Here is a 24,601-nt window from a genome sequence, read left to right as displayed (position 1 = left end):
TGAAAATTGACACACCGATTCTTCTCCATAAGACACACATTTTTTGTATTTGGTGCGTGGACGCAGGTCCAAAGCTCTGGGCTCTGGAGCCTTTCAAAGTTTTGGCCATTCATTTCGGATGGCCGAAATTTTCAGGAAAATTGGAATTTTGAGAATTCCGTGGGTCGGATTCCTTATAAAAGTAATAGCACACTTCTCCCAATGGGGCCGCACATTTTCCCAATTCATTATGTGGGCCTAAAACCAAAGCTGTAGGAGGAGTAGCGCGCCGAAAAAAAGGTGGAATAATAAAAATAATAAAAAGATTAAATATGCAAGACTTTAAGATGTGTTGCCTTTTCAAGGCAAGCACATAATTATCTCCTACATGTCTTCATGTATCACTTCAAAATTTGCCCCCATGATATTTTAGCCTCAATTCCTAGTTTCAAGTTACATAAATGTTTTTTGATGATCATTTTTAAAGTTATGCTCCATTTAGAGTAAAACTGATCAAAGTTGAGTGAGCAATGTTTACATTTAACTTTTTGTGCTGTGTGTAGATTTAGCACCTTTTGTCAGTGCCTTTACCAACCTACTGAATGTGTCTTGTGTGTTCAGCTACACTAAAAATGATGTTCTCTAGCTTTAAATTGACTTTAAATCAGGATGTGTACGTATGTAAGCACTTCTTTTAAGACGAATCAAAGATTACAGCAAGGCTTAGTTTGATCGACATAATGTTGTGACTGTAACTCAGTGTTAGCAGGACGTCAGCTCGTCTTTAGGGCCTGAGAATTAGGCCAATGGCCCTAAATATATATTCGCCACATTACTGCCCTCAAATGTTAAAACTGCTGTGAAAATACTATTTCAAGAGTAGCATTAATTAGTCACTGCTGGAAATCACATCAGTAGTATGACATTACCCATGGCTGACTCATGTTTTCTTACCGTTGTTTTATTGCTTTAGACAGATTGAAAGTCGATTAGCAGAACAGACTGTCGCCTTCATCCGTCTTATATCATGACAACGGCGACGGTGCAACTCACTTGAGGTCTTCGAATACGGGCTAGGTTCATTTCATCCAATACCACTATGTGTTTAGAGCAGTTTTAAGATTGGAATCAATGGCACTTCGTGTCTAGCCCCCTCATAGGATGGCATGAGTTAAACACGCAGGACGGCGTGATTAATGCGGGCTGCAGTTTTAGCCGAGATTAGTCGGCCCCTACTGCTGTTAATACGCTGTGTTAATTACTAACACCAGGCACCAGTGAAATCCAGGGTGGTGCGGTAATTGAGTAAATGTACCTACGTGCATGTATAAACTGCCTTGTTACAGTTGGAAGTTTAATTTTTCCCGACAGAAATAATGTGCTTAAGAAGTGAAGCCCACATTTTGAAGTTAGTTTTTCTGTCATAGCTGATAGATAGATAGATAGATAGATAGATAGATAGATAGATAGATAGATAGATAGATAGATAGATAGACTTTATTGATCCCAGTCACAAGTAAGAAAAGTAAAGTAACAAAAATGAAGTCGTTTAATACCAAAAATGTAAGAAAAAAAAAAAACTGCATACCCTATGATAATAGTGAAATATAAAATATATTAAAATATATCTATAGGCCTTTCACATTTGAACCTTTGAACATTTACATAGACTATATGTATAATGAACTATATCTGCGAAATATCTATAGACTAGAATATGTCCATGTAGGTGTATGCTCATAATAATAAACAAACAAACAAACAAAAAACAGTTGGACTAAGTGAAATCCAAGACCACTGGGTGACGGCTTGATGCTTTCATTGAGCAGCCCAAAAATGATGTTTTGGGCCCGTAATGTTGTTTGATTAGAATGTGAGAAGCTTTTTCCCATTGTGTGTGATCATTTGTTGTTACAGTATAACACATTTGTGTGGGTGATTCTGCAGTGAGCGACCACGGACAGGAAACAGGACCACTTTCACCGGAAACGAGGGACGGCTATTATTGTTGCCTGAGAGCTGCGATAATGGCGGTGTCTCGTCGCTCCTCGCAGCAGCAACAGCAAAGTACATTACAGTCTCCGCCACGAAACAACTCCCTTTCGGCCGGTCCTCCGGGCTCGCCGCCGATGGCTCTGTTGACTTCGGCTGTCGGAGCCGCGGAGAGTGAACGGGAATGCAGCGGCGGAGCGGACCTGGCTCTGGCCTCCCCGGACCTGCCAGTGTCGGTCCTGCCGAGCAGTGCGAGCTCCACCACAACAACCTCTGGCGGGGGCAGCAGCGTCTCCAGCCCGGGCTCCGGAGCCGCCAGCCCCACCGACGGCAGCAGCGGCATCGGCGGGGCCTTCAGGGAATTGTTCGAAGCCTGTCGCAACGGAGATGTCTCTCGAGTAAAGAGACTTGTAGACTCGGTAAATGTAAACGCAAAGGACATGGCCGGCCGAAAATCAACCCCCCTTCATTTCGCTGCGGGTAAGCTAAGCTAGTAAGCTAACGATACGACATCGTCTGTAACGTAAACGCTAGCCAACAGCACTGCTAGCCAACATCGCTACTAACAAGCTGCCTCTTGTTCGACGTATTTACAGCTAGTTAAAAGTTGTTATGTTCGCTCTTGCTGGCTCCGTTTTTACGTTTATTCTCTGAATTAATAGCCCCCTAACGTTTGACAGCAAATTAAAGCCACATTTCCCCAAACTAAACTGAGTAGGCCGTCAGTGTCTCCAGCCCCTATAGCTCCAACTGTTAGCTTGACTTGCTAGAAAACAGAAAATCTGTAAACTTAACCCTCCTGTTAGCTTTGCGGTCAGTTTTACCCCGTTCAGTGTTCAACGTCTCGACATACACGATAACATTGTTTTTTTATTTCACATTTCATGACTTTTCCTAATCTAATGGGGACAAGTGGGGAAACAAAATCAACATAATGATATGTTTTCAATGCCCTTTACATATTTTGTACGCATTAGTATGTCTTTCCCAGGCTTTTTTTTTTTTTTTTTTTTTAGTTGCGTTAAACATATTGGAAAAAATGTACATTATACATTTTTTTTTAGTTGTTTTGGATGACACTGAGGAACTGTGACACGCCATATTTATGTATAATCTTCATAAAGCCTCCCTCTGCTTTAGGGCCCTCACCTAGCCATAACTATTGTAGTGCTATAATATCTTTACCACAAGATCTTTGGTGTACCCCAGTTGACCCCAGATAATAAAAAATAGTAAAATTTGAAGGTAATGGGAGGGTTAACAGTTCTACATGGAACTGTTCCTCCTACCCACTGTGGGTTTAGATAAATGTGTAAGCTTGTTATGAACAGAATCTTCTGTACTAGGTCAATATTGTGCCAGCACTTAGTGTTTGATCAGTTGTGATGCTTTGGGGATAAATTAATGGAGTAGAAATTCTGCCATGCTAGCTTGTGTGTTTTCAGAAGGATGATCATCAGCCTTAGCCATTAGTTAATTAATCATGGTGCAACCCACCAGTACTGAGTAGATATGGAGGGAAAGCTAAAGTCAATTGTGGTTTTAATACTCTTTCAGGTTTTGGCAGAAAAGATGTAGTGGAGCACCTCTTGCAGACAGGGGCCAATGTGCACGCCAGGGATGATGGAGGCCTCATTCCCCTGCATAACGCCTGTTCGTTTGGCCACGCCGAAGTGGTCAGCCTGCTCCTGTGTCAGGGTGCAGACCCCAACGCCAGGGATAACTGGAACTACACTCCATTGCATGAGGCTGCCATCAAGGGCAAGATAGATGTGTGCATTGGTAAGACATAAAACAAAATTTGAGTCCGGGGATGTGTGAGTGTTCTATAGCCTTTATTGATTTTCTTTGCACATTTGCAAATTGATAGTCAAGCAAAAGCTGATCCAGTAGCCTGGATTTTTAAGGTTTCAGATTTTGCAATTGGTTGCCAGCACAGGGCTTGTATGGAGTTCTGTGTTTCCCTTACTGACCAACTACGCTGTTGTCTGATCTATAAACCACACTGGTTGTTAAAATGATGCCAGTGGCTGCTGCATTTTGGAATCCACCAACTGTGAAAAGTGGATAATAAAGTCTGCCTTCTGGTGCAAGGTGCACCAGGCACTTGTTTAACAGGGCTTGATAAATACACACTCATTCTCAACCTTGTGTACATATCAATAATGTCTCTTTTTTGCTCAGGATGATTTTGCACTGATAAAAATTAGTTTTATAAAGTGTAGTGCTGCCATTAGCACACATGATAGTTCTCCAGGAAATGTATATGTAGTAAGAAAAAATGCCTCCCAAGAACAAACACGGTAGATTTAAATGCTTACTCTGTAGGAAATAAATCTCAAAAACACGTTACAAACTTTGTCACATCCTCATGTTTTTCTTTAGCATGTCTTTGTTAGCTGAAACAGAGCTTAATTTCAGGTTTGTTTTAAAAATGGCAAAAATTGGGTAAGAGGTAAAAAGCTTATGACATATGGCATGCTTTACAAAATATTGGGGGATAGTTGTGGGCATTAGTGAATGGCAACTTTAACTGAAAATAGTGTTTTTCCTTTACTGTTCTTTTTTTTTTTTTTTTTTTTTTTTTTTTTTTTTTTTTAAACATATGTTTGTCCCTGGTGAGGGCTCTTAATGACTGATATGCCACCTTTGTCTCCACGGATATGAGTCAAATTTGATACTTACTTACTATACATCTTTAAAAATGTGTTGTAGAAAATATAGTTCTTTGCAGTCATACCTCTCTGTTTTCTCCCATTCAGTGTTACTCCAGCATGGGGCTGATCCGAACATCCGCAACACTGATGGCAAATCTGCACTAGATCTGGCTGACCCCTCAGCCAAGGCTGTGCTCACTGGTGGGGCCCCTCATTCACTCCTGTCACATTTACATTTTAGACTAGTTGGCACTGCTATCGTAAGTGATCCATAATGAGCAGAACTAGCTTCAGAAATTCGATCAGCATCATTAGAAGGATCCAGTAGAAAGTACCGTTGTAAAATACTAGGCCTATCTGTCTGACAGCAAATGAACCAAAGATTTCTGGTTGCTTGAGTAGTGGTCAAAATGACCTTTTTGGCTCACCCGCCAAGAGCTGGTTAAAAAAAACAGGCCTGCCAAGAATAATGTTTACTAACCAAATTAACTAACACTCATTTTCATTCATATGCGGTTTTGCCTTGCATAAAAACACATGTTAGTATAGTACATGAAGCACTGACCGAAATTTAATCTGTGTGTCTTTTTGTGGGAGTATGTGTGGTCTGCCTAGTTCTGATCTTAGTATTTTTTATTTAGGTGAATACAAGAAGGATGAGCTCCTGGAAGCAGCAAGGTGGGTGTCAGATCATTATGATACATAAATCCTATTTAACTGTGTTTTTTTTCTCTCTATGTCATGTTAGAATTTATTCTGGACAGAATGTTTTTCATGTGCTTGTGGGTATGAAGCCCAGCAGTTTCTATTGTGGGTGTCTAAGAAGCATCAACAACCACAGTGAAGAATGCCTTGTTGGGTAATTACACGCGGAGACCACATCATGGTTTGCAGCGGCATGAAAGAGAGATTTTGTGTCATTTAGCCTATCTGTCACTTTATAGTTTCCATCAGTTCACACAGGATGGTATTTTTAGCATAAGCTACAACAGCGTGCCAGTTTTACTTGACTCACATGACATGTTGCTGCTAAATCTGCTCCATAGTTTAGGTATATTTCCAGACAAGAATGAGGTATTGTTTTGTTTAGTATGCAGAGCTGTGGGAAGCTCTGCATGTTTGCAACCTGAAATGTTTTCAGCAATATAAATTATAAGAATTAAAAAAGAGCAGTTAATATCACTAACTCAGCTTTTACCAGAAGAGGCAAAGCAAGTGGTCCCCACCAAAATGGCTTTTCGAAGTCTGGTTCCAATGTTTCTGGATTAAAGCAATTGTTAACCTTTTTTTTTTCTCGTATTTAGTGTTTAGTAAGTTATTCTCATTAGGAGAAAGCCTTTGAAATGTCATTTAGACCATATAATTCCAGAGTTCTCATTTGAATCACAGGGAAGTGATTACAATACTGTGTTTCTCTATAATTGTGCGAAACCCAAGTTCAAAATGTCTTATTACAATTAACCCACCAACAACCACTGTGGCATTGATCAGAAATTTTTTTTTAAAAAAGCCCAAGCAAAGCACCTTAAAGGAAACATCGTTTTTTAACAAATCTTGGCCGTACATTATGGGAATTTTCAACACAGTCACATTATATCTTTAATCATTGTGACTGTAGTCTTGATGAACCTTCATTTTGTTCATTGCCATGTTACAACAGGAGTGGGAACGAAGAAAAGCTGATGGCACTGCTGACTCCACTAAATGTCAACTGTCATGCCAGCGACGGCCGCAAGGTAAGACGTCAGCTGAGGCCTGCAGTAGATCTTCCGTATTACCTTAGATACTTTATGTTGCTAATTCCTTATACGGCAGAAAAGACATTGCAAAAAGTAGCAAGAAGCTTCCTGACTTAGGCAATTCGTATGTAGAGGATCCTACCATCTGATTGTGGCTGGATTAGTTTCTGTAATGCAGTATGAAGAGGATTTAAGTCATTGGATTAGGGGGGAAATTTTTACCAGGGACTGCCTTAACTCAGACAAACCGCTGTGCTGCATACATAGATATAGGTTTTTTCCCCTTTAATGGTGCATGTGTGACTCTGTCAGCAGACCCATCTCTCTAAATCCATTTGCTTCTGTCATAACATCTCTTCCTCTGCCTTACACAGCGTCATTAATCCTCCACTGCGTGTAGGTTTAACTTGTCGTTTCCATGTCTTTTCTTTCTCTTCAGTTCATAAACAGTTCAGTTTGTGTCTGCTGTGTTTCCATCCCGTTAGGTTGGTTGCCGTCATTTGTGTCTGAATGATTTTTTTGTTTGAGGAAGTAGACACTGATTAGGTTGAATTGAGGCTCTTTGGAGATTTTTGTTTTATTTACTAAAGTAGGCCATTTATTCCTTTTTTATTTACAGTTGTGAAAGTTTTTGGTTATAAATAAAAAGTGGTATGATGTTTCGCAGGATGTTTGGACTATGTTGTTTCTGCCCGCCAGGTATCCCAGCAGCAGTATTTTCTCTCCCACCTCGATAATCACTTTTCCATGTGAAGGGCTTGAGCAGAATCATTTGAGACCTAATGTTGAAATCCATTTAGACACACAGAATCTTACCCCTCTTTTCAGACCAAGAGCCCCAAGTTTTACAAAGTAAAATACAGCTTTTTTTAAAATTTGCACAGTAATACTTCAGTGTAATACGTGGTGCTTCCTTAGGATTTCACTGCCAGTCAGATTAAAATGCAGACAGTGTCTAGGGGGTGCAGAATATTTTGTTTGGGATTATGTGATTTTGCTTTTGTTTGTTTTGAGTACCAGATGAAGGCACCAAGATGCACTTTTTGCCCTTTCCCACACAATGTCTAATGTCATTGTTTAGCATTGCTAATTTCTGTGTAGGTTTGGATGTTTTTGTTTGTGCATTTCACCCCCTCATGCCTTTTGGCACCGGTTTTATTTACTCCCACAGTCTTTTATGCTTTTTGTTCCTCATGCCTTACCCATCAGCATTTAATTATTAGAGGACAACCCCTCTCTCACCTGGTAAAAAGGCCCTTTCTTATTTTCATAAATACCAGTGACAAACAGTTGCACATGAACAGGCTTTGGCAAGCATAGTTGGCAGTTGCACTGTGCCACGGTAATTCCCTGATGCTAACAAAGTCCCTTAGTGGACAAATTGAATGCCCAGTAACTTATTTCTTACATTCCTAACCACATTTCTCACTCATCTTGCTCATCAGTCATAGCCTTACTCCTTCCTCACTCTTTTGGTTTTGTTGCATACTTAGAGTTTGCATGAACTAAGTCATTATGCTGCGGCAGATTGGGTCAGCGCTGAGCGATTTCTGCACCTCAGTGTGGCCCAGTTTCCAACACTTGTCTGGGATTTAACCTCTGGGCAGCATTAACAAGTCCCTGCCTGTTCAGAGAGCCACGGAGAAAACTGGTGGACAAGAAGTCACTTTCCCCCTCCAGCTATTTACTCACTGTACCCTGCTGTCACTCTGAATTTAGGCAATGTTTGAGGGATCAGACAGTGGATCATAACTAGGTTTTATGTGTCAATGACTAAAGGAAGGATTGGATTGCTGTGAACAGATACTATCAGTTTGTAATTTTTGTTTCGTTTTGTTTTCCGTGTGACTCTGGCAACATTTGTCGATCAGTCAACATCCCAAAAAATGCTGGTAAGTGGACCTTGATAACAGCCACTTGATTGATGCACTGTTGTGATTTTTTTTTTTTTTGTTCAAATTCCTTTTTAATCCATTATTTTTATTTGACCAATAAGCTGGCTGTCACTTGTTAATTGCACATCATGGACCTGGGTCTACGGGTCACTCATCTATCCCACCCTGATGCTCCTCTGTTTGTGCGTGTGTGCGTGCGTGTGTGCGTGCGTGTGTGCGTGCGTGTGCGTGTGCTGTGTGAGTTGGTTTGGTGTCGGGATGACAGCGTCCCCCTTTTTGGATTTGGAGAGGAGCTCAAAAATCTCCATTGCCTGCTTTCTCAGCATCTGTCCTCTCCTCCTCACACTCACCCACACTTCCAACTTTCTAGTCACTTGCTCTTAAGTCAGTGTTTGATTTACGTTTATTGATGATGACTCATGCATGCCTGAAGGCCTGCTCCCCTGCATTTTGTCAATCTTGAATGTGTTTATGTGAAATTTGTCTTCTTCACATTCCCTTTTGGATCAGTTGGTATTCAGTAATGAATGGAAAACTGCATTTCACCGCTCATTCTAGTGCTGTGCGACCATCTGTGGCAATGAGTTGAACTGCTTTTGATTGCTCATGTCATCCAACACTGAATGATGCTACGCTGACTTGACTCTCTTGTCCAGCACATTCTGTCACTGTGGCTTGAGTTTTAACAGTGGGCTTTCTGGGGTTTGTCTTGATACCTCTGCATGGGAGTTGAATTGAATGATTTTCCTGCTTTTGATTGTAAATTAGACCTAGATAGATTTTGGAGTAGAGAATGGATGCTACTGGAATTGTGTTTTTTAGAAGCTCTGCTTACACTAACATTCATTTGTTTGGCTGAAAGGAAGCCATGTGATTATTCTGTTTTAATGGCCTGCAGAGATGCGTACTAAAACACTCAGCCTGCTCATTCCTTGCATTCCCACCCAGCCATTAGGAATTCTGAATTTTTCATTAACAGAAACCAGCCAGGTCACCATTTACATCTGATTTTTAAACTTCCAAGACATATGAATATACTGTTTTTTCTTTTTAATTTTGCTCACTGGTAGGTGACTATTTGATGCTTCCTGGTACAGTTGTCACTCTCTGAGGTCAGACAAGAGCAATGACAGTCAGTGAATTTTGTCGCTGGATCTTCTGAGAACTCCATTGACCTTGCATCGCCATTCATCTGCAACTCACAGAGTGTAGCCTGGCGCCGCACATTGCTTCTTGCCCTAATCAGCCGCTCACTCTCGTGGCCGTCCTGAAGGCAGCACACACTGAATCAGTTAATCATTTTTGTTTTAACAAGCTATCCTCTCTTCCAGTCCACCCCTCTCCACCTGGCTGCTGGCTACAACCGCGTCCGCATCGTTCAGCTCCTTCTTCAGCATGGAGCGGACGTTCACGCCAAGGACAAAGGGTAGGACATATGAAAAGATACCCACAGCTAGGCTGCAAACTTCATGGATATTTGATCAGTAGTGGGTGCATCTGTCATAATAAATTCATGTGGCTAACTTGACTGTTTTGTCCCCATAGCGGCCTGGTTCCTCTTCATAATGCTTGCTCCTACGGTCACTTTGAGGTCACGGAGCTTCTGCTCAAAGTAAGGCCCAAAAAGTTACAGTTTCTTTACTTTAAACTTGAATTATGAAATTAAAGGTAGCAATGTACAACAAAGTCAAACTTGATCAAGATAAAATCCCAGTCAAATGTGTAAAGGCATAGAAATATGTGTATACTTGCTGTGGCTGTATATTATGCTCATTTATGTCACAGGCAAGTGGGTGCACATAATTAAAAGGGTGTAACAATTAATGGAAGTAGTGTTGGGGAAAAAAAGCAAGGTTGAATTTGTTTCTGTATTATGCTTGAATCGGTTCTGGATGAATCGTTAAGTGATTTTGGATGACTAGATCTTGCAGTTTGTGTGATCACTAGGGCTGTACATCACCAGCTTAAGGACAGTGCACTATTAAATCTGTTTTTTCCCCCAATATCACAGTCTGCCATGATATGATTTTGATTCTGTTCAAGGGCTTGACATTGATATCAGACAATATCATATGCCCATTTCACACAATCAGTTACATTTCTACGTTTAATCACCACTGACTAAATGACTATTTGTTTTCCTAATCTTTCCTGTTCCCTCTGCAGCATGGAGCTTGTGTGAATGCCATGGATTTGTGGCAGTTCACTCCTCTCCACGAGGCGGCATCTAAAAACCGAGTGGAAGTTTGTTCGTTACTGCTGAGCCACGGGGCTGACCCCACCCTGCTCAACTGCCACAGCAAGAGTGCAGTGGACATGGCTCCCACCCCAGAGCTCAAAGAGAGGCTCACCTGTGAGTCTCTCTCAATAACACACACACACACACACACACACACACACACACACACACACACACAATAATGAAGGAAGAAAACTTTTTAATCTCTCTCTCTCACACACACAGTATATACACCAGGCTGACACTGACCTTTTTAAATTTAAACCTGATAATGGTCAGCCAGTGATACAACATTTTGATTATGAAGTTTCCATAATGAAATCTCCTTTCATTTGTTCATACTCGTGATATTTCAGAGAACAGTGATCATGTTTTGATGAACCTCGTGCAAATGATGGCGCCTCAGTGCTGCGCTTTGGTATTTTAAAAATTACAGTAATTGGTCAAAGGGGACAGTACTGTTACAGCTTAGACCATGATGACTTCCAGGAAACTGGGATGTTTCCTGTTGGTCCAAATGAGTATTGCATCATTTATGGAAGATAGCATGTGTCTTACAATTTAAGTTTTGTTTCAAAGGCTCGTCTGTCTTGCCAAAAACAAAATTCAGGGGAAACAGTCAGTCCTTTTTGTTATGCATGACATCCTCGTTTAATTTTTTTTCTTCCCTCCCTTAATTTGCAGATGAATTCAAAGGTCACTCGCTGCTGCAGGCGGCCCGGGAGGCTGACATGGCCAAAGTGAAGAAGACCCTGGCTCTGGAGATCATCAGCTTCAAACACCCTCAGACCAACGAGACAGCTCTGGTCAGAACCAGGACTTTCTATCAATCACTGTTGGGGCTCAGAATCACTTTCAGTTCACACAGTGAAACATGAAAGTTGAAATTTCAATAGATGGTGGCAGTAGAAATCAGATCTTATTAATTAAAGTCCTTTATTTGGCAGAAAACGTAGAGATTTTGAATTTCGAAACCTCCTTGGTTTCCTGAATAAGTTCAACTGTAATGACTGTTAGATAAACATAACAGGAACTACAACACAAACATTTTTCATTGCACTGACAAGGCAAAATGGGGTTGGGGATTTTTTTTTTTTTTTTTTTTTTAAAGGTTTTTAAAAAATGTTCAAAAAACAATCTTCAGCCTGGTACTGTTTTACTATTGTATTGTTTCTTGTTATTCCAAGAGTCTAACTCAGTGCTGTTGTGTATTGCAGCACTGTGCTGTGGCTTCACCCCATCCTAAGCGGAAACAGGTGACGGAGCTGCTGCTGCGTAAAGGTGCCAACATCAATGAGAAGAACAAAGAGTAAGACCTCCATATTTATTTTCCACATTTTAAATTTATTTAGCATAGAAAGGGGGAAAACTGCCAAGGGGCTTTAAAAATATTTTACCTCAAAAGAAACAATGAAAACAAGGCATCCACAACGAAGAAAATTAAGACTAAGACTAAAGGGCTTCAACAAGCAATGGACTATTCTGGATTGTAATATTTTTCCTACCTGTGTCTTGACAGCTTTATGACTCCCCTGCATGTTGCTGCTGAGAGAGCTCACAACGACATCTTGGAGGTGCTGCAGAAGCATGGAGCAAAGGTCCGTGGATCCCTTGTTCGGCTTTACATTTTTCATTCTGCACTGCCTGCTGATAAATTAGCGATTGTAATCTGGAGGGGGGGAAATAAACGACTAACAATTTCCCAGTGCTTGACAAATACAATCAATGTTACTAACTAAATCTCTGACTAATCCCTGATTCCTTCAGGTGAATGCTGTCGACACACTGGGCCAGACGGCTCTCCACAGGGCGGCGTTGGCAGGTCACATCCAGACCTGCAGGCTGCTGCTGAGCTACGGGGCCGACCCCTCCATTGTGTCCCTGCAGGGCTTCACGGCCGCCCAGATGGGCAACGAGGCTGTACAGCAGATTCTCAATGGTAACTACACACCGAGCTTCTGGCACTGGTGACACAATTTTCACCAGTTTCTGAGCTTTGACTTGTAATGTTCAGATACCAGAATGCTCTGATTTTTTTTTTTTTTTTTTAGATTTTTTTAAAATCCCATAACAGATTAATTGTCACAAAGTTATCTTAATAAATCCAAGTTGACAGTACTGGCTTGTGAAACCTGTGAAATATTGAAATTTGTGGAATACTACAGTATTCCACAATGTATGGATGATGTTTGAATCAGCGGTGCTAATTTTCTCTGTCTTGAAATTTTCACTGTTGGTTTAGAAAATGTTCCCACCCGGAATTCTGATGTTGACTATCGTTTTCTGGAGGCGGCCAAAGCTGGAGATCTGGACACAGTGCAGGTAAGATCAGTTTTCAAAATCTTTTTGTACCAGTGGTGGTTTAGAGCTTTTTGGACTTCACATTTTGTTTTGTTTTTGTTTACATTTTGCTTACCTGCTGTCCTTAGGGGACAGCCGGTGAACTGCCGTGAAATCAATTACTCATACTTTAATACCTTATACCTTATTTAATAATGAGAGAGTTATTTCTAAACACTTCTACACACAACTAAACACTTCTACACACAACTGTATTCGGCGTTTTGCTTTTTCAGCAGTTTCGAGCACATTTACCATACTTTGTTAATTTCTTATTCCACATAGCAGTTGTAGTGATTTTTTTTAATACATGCACAACCATTGCTGAACTTCATTTTCATTGCCTGGTGAAGCTGGTGTCACACCACATTCAGTTGTTTTGAATGAGCACAGTGCTTACAGTTGATTTTTTTTCATGATGTCTCTCTGCTTTGCAGCAACTGTGCACTCCTCAGAACGTGAACTGCCGCGATTTAGAGGGCCGCCACTCCACCCCTCTCCACTTTGCAGCTGGTTACAACCGAGTGGCTGTGGTGGAGTATCTGCTGCACCATGGAGCTGACGTCCATGCTAAAGACAAGGGGTGAGTTTGCTGTTGTTACCATCCTGCATCTGCAGAGATGATGTAATAACTTTTAATATCCCAAGTCAGGATGCATGTTTCGATCTTTTTTTTTTCTTTCTTTTTTTATGGATTGAGTTTCTCATAAAACTATCGATCATTGTTACACCCAAGCCTGCAGCAAGCACCCCCACATGTTCTGCACCACACAGCCCACAAAAGGCACCACAGAAAAGATATTATTCCCTCACCAACACTTGTAAGTAAGTGTTTCCACACATAAAGATTGACAAGCACATCATCGAGCTATAGAGGTTGTTTTACAAATACACGCCGGCTGCATTGTTGTCAGTTGATTGGCTTATAGTCATATACAGCTTAGCAAGGTGACATTACAGTATCAGATTTCACCACAGTAAGGTGACTACACTGACATGCTGCCAGTGTGCCCTTTGCTACAGCTCTTTTAAAAAAAAAAAACAGAAAAACTAGTAAATAGTAGGGCCCAGAAGTGTGGGTGGTCTGATGTACGGACTATCCCCTGTAGATGATTTCAGTTCCCCTCCAAAGTAGTATCTACACAAACGTCCTGTTGAGTGCCATTAGCGATGATCAACATGTCACTTAACAAACAATAATTCTTGAATCATTTGATTTTTCATGAACTTCACTAATCTCAAGTATTTATTTGCATCAACAGCCAAAATTACCGGGTACTCATTTAAGACTTTGCTCCAAGACTTACAGTCCTTAGGGTGACTGTAAGTCTTGGGGGTGTTTTTTTAAAATGTCTTGATGTTGTTTAAACTCAAGCCTTGGAGTGTCTTAAAGTTAAAATATGGCATTCTAAGTGCCAAATTCAGTGTCAAAGAGGTCAAAAAATGTTGTGATTCGTTGTATGTTTTGAATGTTTCAGTTGCAAAATTGATTTTATATTTCACGCTTACTGGTATTAAAAACATCTTCAAAAGTGCAAGATGTAACATTATGGATCTTGCAGTCATGCTGGTTGCTGTTTGATTTTAATATTAATCCTATGAGACCTTTACTTAATGAAGCGCAAGATGCTGTGAGCTGCGAGAATTGTTTGATGCTATGCCGACTAGTCATCAACCGATATTGATTTTTTTCTTTTAGATGTGTGATTGATTTAAATAAAAAAAAGAATAAAGCCACTGAAAATGAAATGTAGCTGTTGCCGAAATAAAAATTGTAACCATATTAACCTTGTTCATGTCTCCAGTATTAACCCCTCTTTAGTCCCAGTTTAGTAACACCAAGTGGTGCGCAGCCTTTCAGCATTCTCTCCCACTAGACCAGCTTATTCACTCATATTGCTGAGATCTAAGTAAAAACACATTGATATGGTGTGGAGGAGGGTGGCAGCAACTATCCAGTGATCCATGGAGGTGCTTTGACTCACTGTAATAATTAGTCGATCCCTAATACTGTCACCAGCAAACTGACATACTTTTTTTTTCTTGGACTAGTTTATTATTTGAGACCACGTGTTAATCAGAGGTTTTAAACTACTTCAAAACTTAAGATTTTCATCCTTGACTTTCCTCCCCAGCGGCCTCGTTCCCCTCCACAATGCCTGTTCCTACGGTCACTATGAAGTGGCTGAGCTGCTGGTCAGACATGGGGCCTCCGTGAATGTGGCTGACCTGTGGAAGTTCACTCCACTGCACGAGGCTGCTGCCAAGGGCAAATATGAGATCTGCAAACTGCTGCTCAAAGTGAGGATCCCTCATAGTCAGCTGTCACTAAGTATTGCTGTTTAGTCTTGATTCCATTGGGGTCATTTGTTTTTACTGATTGCTGTAATGATTAAGGAGAATTTGACAACAATTTATAAGTAATACACCCACAGTCTTTTAATAGTTGCAGTGGAGACCTGCACACACATCTACTGGCACTCTTCTAGAGATTTGTGTAGGTGGTAAATTCTATGTTGGAATTCTTACTTTTAACCAGTAGAGGTCAATAGAATCCACAGATTTGACTCACCTGAAAGTGAGTAAAAACACCCCTTTGTACTTTGCAGCACGGAGCAGACCCAACCAAGAAGAACCGTGATGGCAACATGCCACTGGACATGGTGAAGGATGGAGACACAGACATCCAGGACCTCCTGAGGGGTGATGCTGCCCTGCTGGATGCTGCCAAGAAAGGCTGCCTGGCCCGTGTCCAAAAACTCTGCTCTCCAGAGAACATCAACTGCAGAGACACCCAGGGACGCAACTCCACACCGCTGCACCTTGCAGGTAACAGAGACTTCCTGCTGTAAAAAAAAAAAAAAAAATGGACATGACAGTACACTGTACTCCACCACAGACACTGAAAGTTTTATATAGTATTTATATAATTATGAAAATAAGTTAAGTATACAAACAGGAGGCTTGATTAGTGATTATTAGTAGAGGTTTACTCTTCAAACATTGAACTTTTGTAATTGTTCTTCACAAAATGGAAAATGACATAAGACAGTATTTTGAGAATTTGTGACATCCTAGTTGCTGTTCTTTTGCTGAATGTTAGAACATAAAAGGTTTCATGCCTGCATGCCTCTGCCTTCCTCCCCAGCTGGCTACAACAACCTTGAGGTGGCAGAGTATCTCCTAGAACATGGAGCTGATGTCAACGCTCAGGACAAAGGAGGCCTCATCCCTCTCCACAACGCTGCCTCATATGGGGTTAGTTACAGCAACAGAAGCACCTTCACCTCAATAACCAAATGTCATACATGTACAGAAATTGACTTTAGTGGCATGTAGCTTGCCTGTGACAGAATCTATATTCCAGACAATTACAATTACAATTCACATTTGCCAGAGGCTTTTGTCCAAAGCGACGTACAGATGAGATTTTTATATAGCAAAGATCTATTCAGAAGAGAACAATGACATCAATTGTCATAAAGCTCTGTTTCTCGTCCAAAAGACATAGGTGCTACAAGGCAGTGCAAAGAGTGCATAAAGTGCACAGAGGACGGAAGAAAGCATAGAAGCAGGTTTTTTTTTTTTTGTTTGTGTGTTTGTTTTAAATGGGGGATTACACAATCCATTATGTGAAAAGGTGTTCCCTAAAGAGCTGGGTTTTTAGCCCTCTCTTAAAGATCGAGAGGGACTCTGAATTGAATGGATTCAATTCCATTCAAACTCCATGGAGGAACCTCAGATGAGAAGAGACTAGCAAGTGATTTAGGGCCTTTTTGTGCTGGCAGTACCATGCTCCCCTCCATGGTGAAGCAAAGTGGCCAAATAACATTTTTAATAAAATGCCATTATCTACAATATCTAACCATCATTGCTGATGTGTTCCCCTTCTTCTCTTCCCACAGCACGTTGACATCGCAGCCCTGCTGATCAAATACAACACATGTGTGAATGCAACAGACAAATGGGCATTCACACCCCTGCATGAGGCGGCGCAGAAGGGTCGCACCCAGCTGTGCGCCCTGCTGCTGGCCCATGGAGCCGACCCCACCATGAAGAACCAGGAGGGCCAGACTGCCTTGGACCTGGCCACGGTAATAACTTAAGTCAGGGGTTTCCACAGTAATCAGCAGCCTGGGAAATAGTCATGAAATTTGTGATATCAAACTTGAAATCTAAAGCTTGGCTTCTGGTACCTTTTTGAAGGAAATTTCAACAAAATATTGTTTTTTCCTTGATGACTGAAGTCTTAAGTTACAGTTGTGATCCTGCAGAATGAGCTGTTGTGCTCAAATCAGCTATTGAACAGCAAAGTTTTGGAACATGAAAACTGATAAATAGGAATAAGAGAAGTAGTAATTGTGGCTGCATTTGTGCTTGGTAGTCGACTTGAATTAAATTATTCCGTGTGTAAGAGATGGGGCCCAGAATGATTGGTGGTAAAAAAGAGTGTCATTCTCTTTTTCAACTTTCTCTCTCATCACTCCAGGCTGATGACATTCGCGCCCTGCTGATGGATGCCATGCCGCCTGACGCCCTGCCCAGCTGCTTCAAGCCCCAGGCCACCGTGGTCAGCGCCTCAGTTATCTCCCCTGCCTCCACACCCTCCTGCCTGTCAGCTGCCAGCAGCATAGACAATTTGGCGGGGCCACTAACCGAGCTGGCAGCCGCCGCTGCCGCCGGTGCTTCGGGAGTGGCAGATGGAGCCACAGGGGCTGACCGCAAGGAAGGAGAGAGTGAGTTCCTGTTGTCAAGACAATTTAAAATGCCCTCACACCTTTTCACTGTTTTACTTTAGATCTTGTCAGATATTTTTTTCTTTTACATGCTGTTCTAACATGCTATGGATTGGTTGTTGTAGTGGCAATGCTGGACATGAACATCAGCCAGTTCCTGAAGAGTCTTGGCCTGGAGCACCTTAGGGACATCTTCGAAAGGGAGCAGGTCAGGCCATCACCCAGACTATGTCTTTATAGTCACCAGCACACACACACACACACACACACATATATATGTAAGTGTGTGTGTGTGTGTGTGTGTGTGTGTGTGTAATACACATAATAATACACACAGTATACACACAGTATAATTTGATGTTTTCAGTTTTTTTTATTCTTGCTGTTCTGTATTCAAAAGTATAATATTTGACAATTAAACAGTGATTTTGCACAAACATTTGTCCATTGAGCCATTTTGAAGGCGTTATGGTGAAACAGGGTGGTTTGGGCAGCTATTTCATGTGTAAATACATGTCTGTCTGTACTATACAACTTCAAGGTCATCACCCTGTGGAACCCCACAAAAGTCATAAAATTGGTAAACCTCCTTTTCATAAGGAGTGAGGCATGCTGGGGGGAAGAAATTAACAAAATCACATGACTGTATTAGATATTTAATTTTGTTGTCCACAGTGTCAGGTAAACCCACAGATTGTGACACCACTTTCATTCTAGCTCAGTTATTAGAATAAAATTCAACCACTGAATGATGGCTGGTTATCTGTCAGAGAGGCTTGTAGGTAGAGTAGACAAACTGACCAGTCACAGCCCAAGACTGTGATGTTTATTTCCTGTGTCTCCTCTCTTTGTCCAGATCACCCTGGATGTGCTTGCTGACATGGGCCATGAGGAGCTGAAGGAGATTGGGATTAACGCCTATGGGCACCGCCACAAGCTCATCAAAGGTGTCGAGAGGCTGCTGGGCGGCCAACAAGGTAAAGAATGACTCTGGAACTAAAACAGTCTGTCCACTTACAACAGAAATCACCGAGCAACCACAGGTGGGCGCCTGAAGGAAACAGGCCATGCACAAATAGTACATAGCCATGAATGATGAACAGGCTACAAAAAGAGTTGCCTGCAGAATAATATTGTGATGTGACTGTAGATCCATTCAGTAGCATGAATAAAACTGAATAATCTGACAGGGTAGGTATGTTTACAGATTCTGGTCACAGTGAGGCACTATTTTTTTTTTTTTTTTCTTAAGCCCCGATTTCCCCTCTCAACTCTGTTAACTTGAACTAACTTGTTTGTTTAATTTGGCCGACAGCCTGGTAATATTAACTTAGCAAAGCAACAAATGTAAACGTTAACTAGCATGTAGCCTAGCATGTATGTTGGTAATGGGACAGATAACTAATCAAACAAGCTGACAACATCTAGAGTCATAAGTCTTACTCATTACCACCCTGCTTCACAAAAACAGTTGTATATTCACATTGGACAGCTACACAATTCATTCAGAATCTTTAACTGCTGGCCATTGAAACAGCTCCACTGAGGTTTAGTGGCTTGCACAAGGGCACTTTGACAGGATCAGGGATTGGAGCACATCACTCATTCACTTTCCCTGCTAGCCTAGGTATTCAAATGAGCCGGCCGCTGGTAGCAAGCCATGATGCCCACCCCCCCGCCACGCCCCCACCATCCCCACTGCTGTTTCAATATGGTTGTATTGTATGCTTTTTTTATAGGTGCCAACCCATACCTGACATTCCATTGTGCCAACCAAGGCACCGTCCTCATTGACCTTGCCCCAGATGACAAAGAGTGCCAATCTGTGGAGGAGGAGGTGGGTGCACCTTTCTGTCTATGTTTTGCATCTTTGTTTTATAGTTTAGTTCCACTGACATAGTAGCAATATTTTTGGACTGCTGCCAGTAGAAGATATTTTTTGTGCAATTAAAAAATGACTATTTATGTGGTCAGTGTCTGAAACAACATTTAGAACACCATGAGACACTAAAACTCACTCACTGAAAGCCAAAGCTTGTCCTAATTAAGTCAGAAATTAAGACACAGTTGTATCTGCTGTTATGGGTCAGATAGATTTGGCTTTACTTCAAAAATGGACTGTCTTTCAGTATTCATTATTCAGTATAACTTAAGTTCATTCATTAGGCTGACACACCAGCCACAACAAATTTCCTGATGTGGCTGGCGATTGTTTTCCAGTATGTTACTAGATGCTGCTTGATGGTAAAAGATGCCCTGTACTGTGTAAAAAATGTCTTGTTCTCGCTGCATGTGTTCAGATGCAGAGCACCATCCGAGAGCACAGGGATGGAGGCAACGCCGGCGGTGTGTTCAGCAGATACCACATCATTAAGGTGTGAACCAGAAATGTTTGTGTACTTGTTTTGTCTTGGCGCTGTTGCTTAATCCATTTGCCTGTTATCAGCCGCAGGCTATAATTTTGGTGATAAATGAATTATTATAATTTTTGTGTAGCTGCAATTAGGGTTGTGCACAACAATGTCTGCTAAACGTTTAACATAATAAGGCAGTGTTTCTCTTTTAATTATTTGTGTTCTTCTTGAAGACAAATGATTGTAGCTGATCAACAAGGCAGACAGACAGCTGAGATCATGTTTAAGTAAACTGATCATTAACTCTGTCTAAATGTGTCTGTCATTTACATGCCATGGCAATGAACAGAACTGATTTGATATTGTCTATTTGTTTTGGCCTCATGCCTTTTAACCAATTTTTTCCAGATTTCTCCCTTAGTGTTTTATCTCTCCTCAGTAATCATGCACTGAATGATCCCTCTGACCAGAAGTACTCAAAGCGGCAGGCAGTGTTTGATCTGACAGACACCCCATCAGACATTTTGAGTGTCTCCTTGTTCCCCACAGATTCAGAAGGTGGTGAATAAGAAGCTGCGGGAGCGTTACACCCACCGGCAGAAGGAGATCGCAGACGAGAACCACAACCACCACAATGAGCGCATGTTGTTTCATGGTAACCACACCCAGCATCTAAGCATCTGTTAGAGTTGTTGTTGTTCCATTTATGGTTAGGTCCTTACCTCAAAAGATAAGGTAAGGCAGGGTAAATTAATTACATTAGCAGGTACTGACTAGTCTAACTTGTCAGTGATTTGTTTCTGTTTGTATCAATTGTACCAGATTATGAATTATCTTGTAGTATAGTTAAGGATGGAGCATTAGACACTGTGAGGGTTAGGGGCTCACTTTCCACCCTGTTCTTCAAAATGAAAGCACCTTAATGCTTTGAATACAAGTATCCAGCAAATAGTAGGTATGATATTAGACTGATGTGTCACTACTAACAACATAATCTGCCACAATTATTCTATAATCTTGAGCTTCCAAAATCATGTTTCCACCCAAACATGAAGAGGATTGTAAGCCAGCGTTAGAGATGTTGTGACAAACATAAAACAAATCAGTGGCATAGCTATCAGTTTAGGTGAAGAAAAAAAAATTCTCCCACCAAAAAATAGTATTGCAGCCTGTCAAGGGTTATGAGTTAATTGTACTTACCTACAGTAGCAGCAGCAGAAATATACTGATACTTATCATTGCACTCTGAGAGGTAACTGAGAGTTGAAAAGTTTCATCTATGTCCGTCAACTGAGGTGTCCAGTTTCTGTTTAGAGACGAGAGTCCCTATATACAGGCAATTTAGAGCAAACTGAGAATTTTAAGTTTTACTTTTATGTGCATAGCTGTGAGTGTTATTCTCATTTGAGAACACAATATGTTGCACACCTTTGAGAGATCAATTGATTATAATCTATACATGGACTGCCCACTGGGACAGGAGTGTGTGTCTATAGCGGCAAAGCAAGGAGGAGTGTTAGCGGTTAGTATTGACAGTGGAGGCTGCTAAAACGGCAATAATAAGGCAATATTTTCTCAGCAACATGAAATTGTGGCATTTGAAATTTATCTATGGCACTTAACACATTTATATCCAAGTGCCTGCAGATCATTGCATTCGACGTTAATGTGAAGTCCTGTGATGAAACCTCTTGCATTTTATAATCATTCAGCTAAACACAGAAAGCATAATGCCATACCACCTGTGTTTCCTCACTTCTTTCTCCAGGTTCTCCATTCATAAACGCCATCATCCACAAAGGCTTTGACGAGCGCCACGCCTACATAGGAGGGATGTTCGGAGCAGGGATCTACTTTGCTGAAAACTCTTCCAAGAGCAACCAGTATGTTTACGGCATTGGAGGAGGCACTGGCTGCCCGACACACAAAGACCGATCCTGTTACCTCTGCCACAGGTGAGACACCACGACTTGAATGTTTCACGAAAACACATCATATGGTAGAATTGGACCAATGTGGGAGGTTGTTTTTGGCAGGGATGGAGGGAATTGATCAAGACCACCCTGACTGACCCGTGTCATGTCCCTTACACTTTCAGGCAGATGCTGTTTTGCCGAGTGACCCTGGGGAAGTCGTTCTTACAGTTCAGTGCCATGAAGATGGCCCACGCCCCCCCAGGACACCACTCAGTGATTGGGCGGCCCAGTGTCAATGGCCTGGCCTATGCCGAATATGTCATCTACAGAGGAGAACAGGTAAGCACAGTTAATGCCGAGCACTTGTTAAGTCTCCCAGAATGTTGTTGTGGGGAAAATGTGATATCCTGACTAACCTACTGCTGTGTTTTTCCTCTTCAGGCCTACCCAGAGTACCTCATCACCTACCAGATCCTTAAACCAGAGAGCGCAGCCCAGTCAGCAGCAGGAGCCGAGCAGAAGTCCTAGTTACACGTATACACACGCACGCACACTATATGCACACAAGGACATTGATCTTGTTGTTTGCTCCTTTTTATTGAAAAATGCCTAAAAAATCAACCTCCTTGTATTTACAACACACAGTTCCATTCTTTAGTCCAGCAGAATACACGGTGACCGATGGATCATGAGCAAATATGCTGTATAATAATCTCCTACTTGTGGTGACGACACATCAGCTTATGATTATTTGCATTGCCTGCATGTTAATACAGACGCATGTACGGCCCAATAGCGTGTATGGGTTCTTTCACTATGCCCTCCCTCACCCGCCAGAAGGGAGGTCGCTTGTAGAGACTATGCAGTGTCAGCGTTTTTAACAGTTTGCCACGCTTCATCGCCTCATCATGCCTTGTGACTATGGAGAAACACCACAGCCCCTATGTACACACACTGTCAACCAAAGCCTGTAACCTGTGTACTAGTACTACTACTGCAACTACTGCCCCATTTCTTGGTTCATCCTGTATAGAATGGCCTCTGGTGACTGTGATTTTAATGCTAAACCTATAACACTACCAAACAGGTAACAGTGCATTGTTGCTATGCTGTAATTACGACTTTTCACTTGACTCTGACACATTATCCCAGGACACTATGATCATTGTTTTGTAGTGGTTTTATTCAGGAGTGGACATGCTGAATTTAAGAAAGGGCTCTCTGTCAAACTATAGGAATTGAGAGAGAGAGAGAGAGAGAGAGAGACTTTGTATTCACCTATGTGGACACAGTATATTATTGATTTGGTTGCGAGAAGATGTGACCTGAGTAACACTTGGCTTAAAATGCGCAGTGAGGCATCCTAAATACATAATTCTACACATGTGGCCTATTCTGCCATTAAATTCATAAGGTATAATGACATTTATTGTGATTCGGTATGACTGTGCTATAAGACAGTCAACTACAGCATCGGTATAAGTAAGACCTCAAAGTGTTAAAAATGTGCTTGTCATACCTTACAATGCCTCATGAGCAGCACCTTGAGCCAGGTGAAACTCAACGCGCCCTTCCCACGCCATGGTCTTACTCACAGACATCCCACGCATAAGGATTTGCACTTTTACATAGAAACCTATTTAAGTTATTTTGAAATTAATTTGAAGATGTTACGGGGAAAAAATGTTTGTACAGGTTGTGTAAATGGATGTGTATAACTGTTGTTGTTTAACAATATCTTTTTGAGTTAAGCTGTAAATGATGTCTAAATTTCCTTCCATGCCTTCTTGATTCTCCCAACTTTTTTTTTTTTTTTTTTTTTTGAATAAATGTCCCAGTAACAGCACTTCTGATGTTTTTTGAAAATACTTGAATAAGTCGCTCAGCATGACCATTGCTGGTGCAATTTATATCTTTATTATTCACTTAATTTTTCTCTTCACTGTACACAAGACATTGGTGTGATATTACATGAAGAATGCAAAGACACATTATTACAAGGCAATAGCCAACATGCAGTAGAGTCTCAATGTATGTCAAGCCAATTTTGAAGTGCAAATTGTGATGTGATACATGTTGCTAAGAGCCAAACATGTACGATTGGCCCTTGGTAGTTACTTGAAAGATATGTTGGAGAAAATGTCAAGTGAGTGGATTAAACCATCACCCAGTTGAGAGAAATTCGGAACAATACATGGCCCTCAGTAAATATATTTTGTGGCCACATCAAACTGCAGCTGAACAGTTAGACCGCTATGTAAAAATCACCACGTGGAGATGGTGTTCCTATTACTGGTGCTCCCACTGGTGGCACTGGTTGTGGTTGTCCTGCTGGTGCCATACCTCCTGGTCCTGTTGGCTGTCCTGTAGGTGTCATACTTCCTGGTGCTACTGGTTGTCCTGCAGGTGTCACACCTGCTGGTGCTCCTGGTTGTCCTCCAGGTGCCACACCTCCTGATGCTCCTGGTTGTCCTCCAGGTGCCACACCTCCTGGTGCTCCTGGTTGTCCTCCAGGTGCCACACCTCCTTGTGCTCCTGGCTGTCCTCCAGGTGCCACACCTCCTGGTACTCCTGGTTGTCCTCCAGGTGCCACACCTCCTGATCCTGCTGGTCTGTCCAGCACTATGACTGGTGGCTGGACACCAACATTGGGGGCTTGAGGCACGCCGTAGGGGTTGTATGTATAAACGGAATTGGGGTAATACTGGGGATACCAGCCATAATAGGGAATGTATGGGGAATAGCCAGAGAGGT

General features: G+C 41.6%; 1 protein-coding gene across 4 annotated transcripts; it reads left to right on the top strand.

Moving 5' to 3' along the window:
- The first annotated feature begins 1,971 nt into the window (after positions 1-1,971).
- Positions 1,972-23,693, top strand: LOC115365125 (poly [ADP-ribose] polymerase tankyrase-1). Of its 4 annotated transcripts, none has more exons than XM_030059921.1 (28): positions 1,972-2,451; positions 3,529-3,753; positions 4,734-4,829; positions 5,270-5,306; positions 6,289-6,364; positions 8,239-8,259; positions 9,594-9,688; positions 9,808-9,874; positions 10,429-10,615; positions 11,186-11,307; positions 11,719-11,810; positions 12,021-12,099; positions 12,269-12,440; positions 12,738-12,823; positions 13,279-13,424; positions 14,977-15,142; positions 15,451-15,670; positions 15,990-16,099; positions 16,747-16,935; positions 17,331-17,577; positions 17,703-17,785; positions 18,434-18,554; positions 19,317-19,414; positions 19,878-19,952; positions 20,481-20,586; positions 21,700-21,886; positions 22,030-22,186; positions 22,289-23,693. In XM_030059921.1, the coding sequence occupies exons 1-28, from the start codon at positions 2,007-2,009 to the stop codon at positions 22,373-22,375; spliced, it is 3,792 nt and encodes a 1,263-aa protein (XP_029915781.1). In that variant the 5' UTR covers positions 1,972-2,006; the 3' UTR covers positions 22,376-23,693. The 4 variants fall into 4 exon arrangements, with proteins under 4 accessions (XP_029915781.1, XP_029915782.1, XP_029915785.1 ...); XM_030059922.1 differs by having other exon boundaries at positions 12,744-12,823; positions 22,289-22,429; XM_030059925.1 differs by lacking the exon at positions 8,239-8,259 and having other exon boundaries at positions 12,744-12,823; positions 22,289-22,429.
- Positions 23,694-24,601: the final 908 nt, after the last annotated feature.

The sequence above is a fragment of the Myripristis murdjan genome, chromosome 9, assembly GCF_902150065.1.
Source record: "Myripristis murdjan chromosome 9, fMyrMur1.1, whole genome shotgun sequence".
NCBI lineage: Eukaryota > Metazoa > Chordata > Actinopteri > Holocentriformes > Holocentridae > Myripristis > Myripristis murdjan.
Note: the sequence above shows the minus strand (reverse complement) of the source record. Positions and strands in the feature narration are given on the sequence as shown.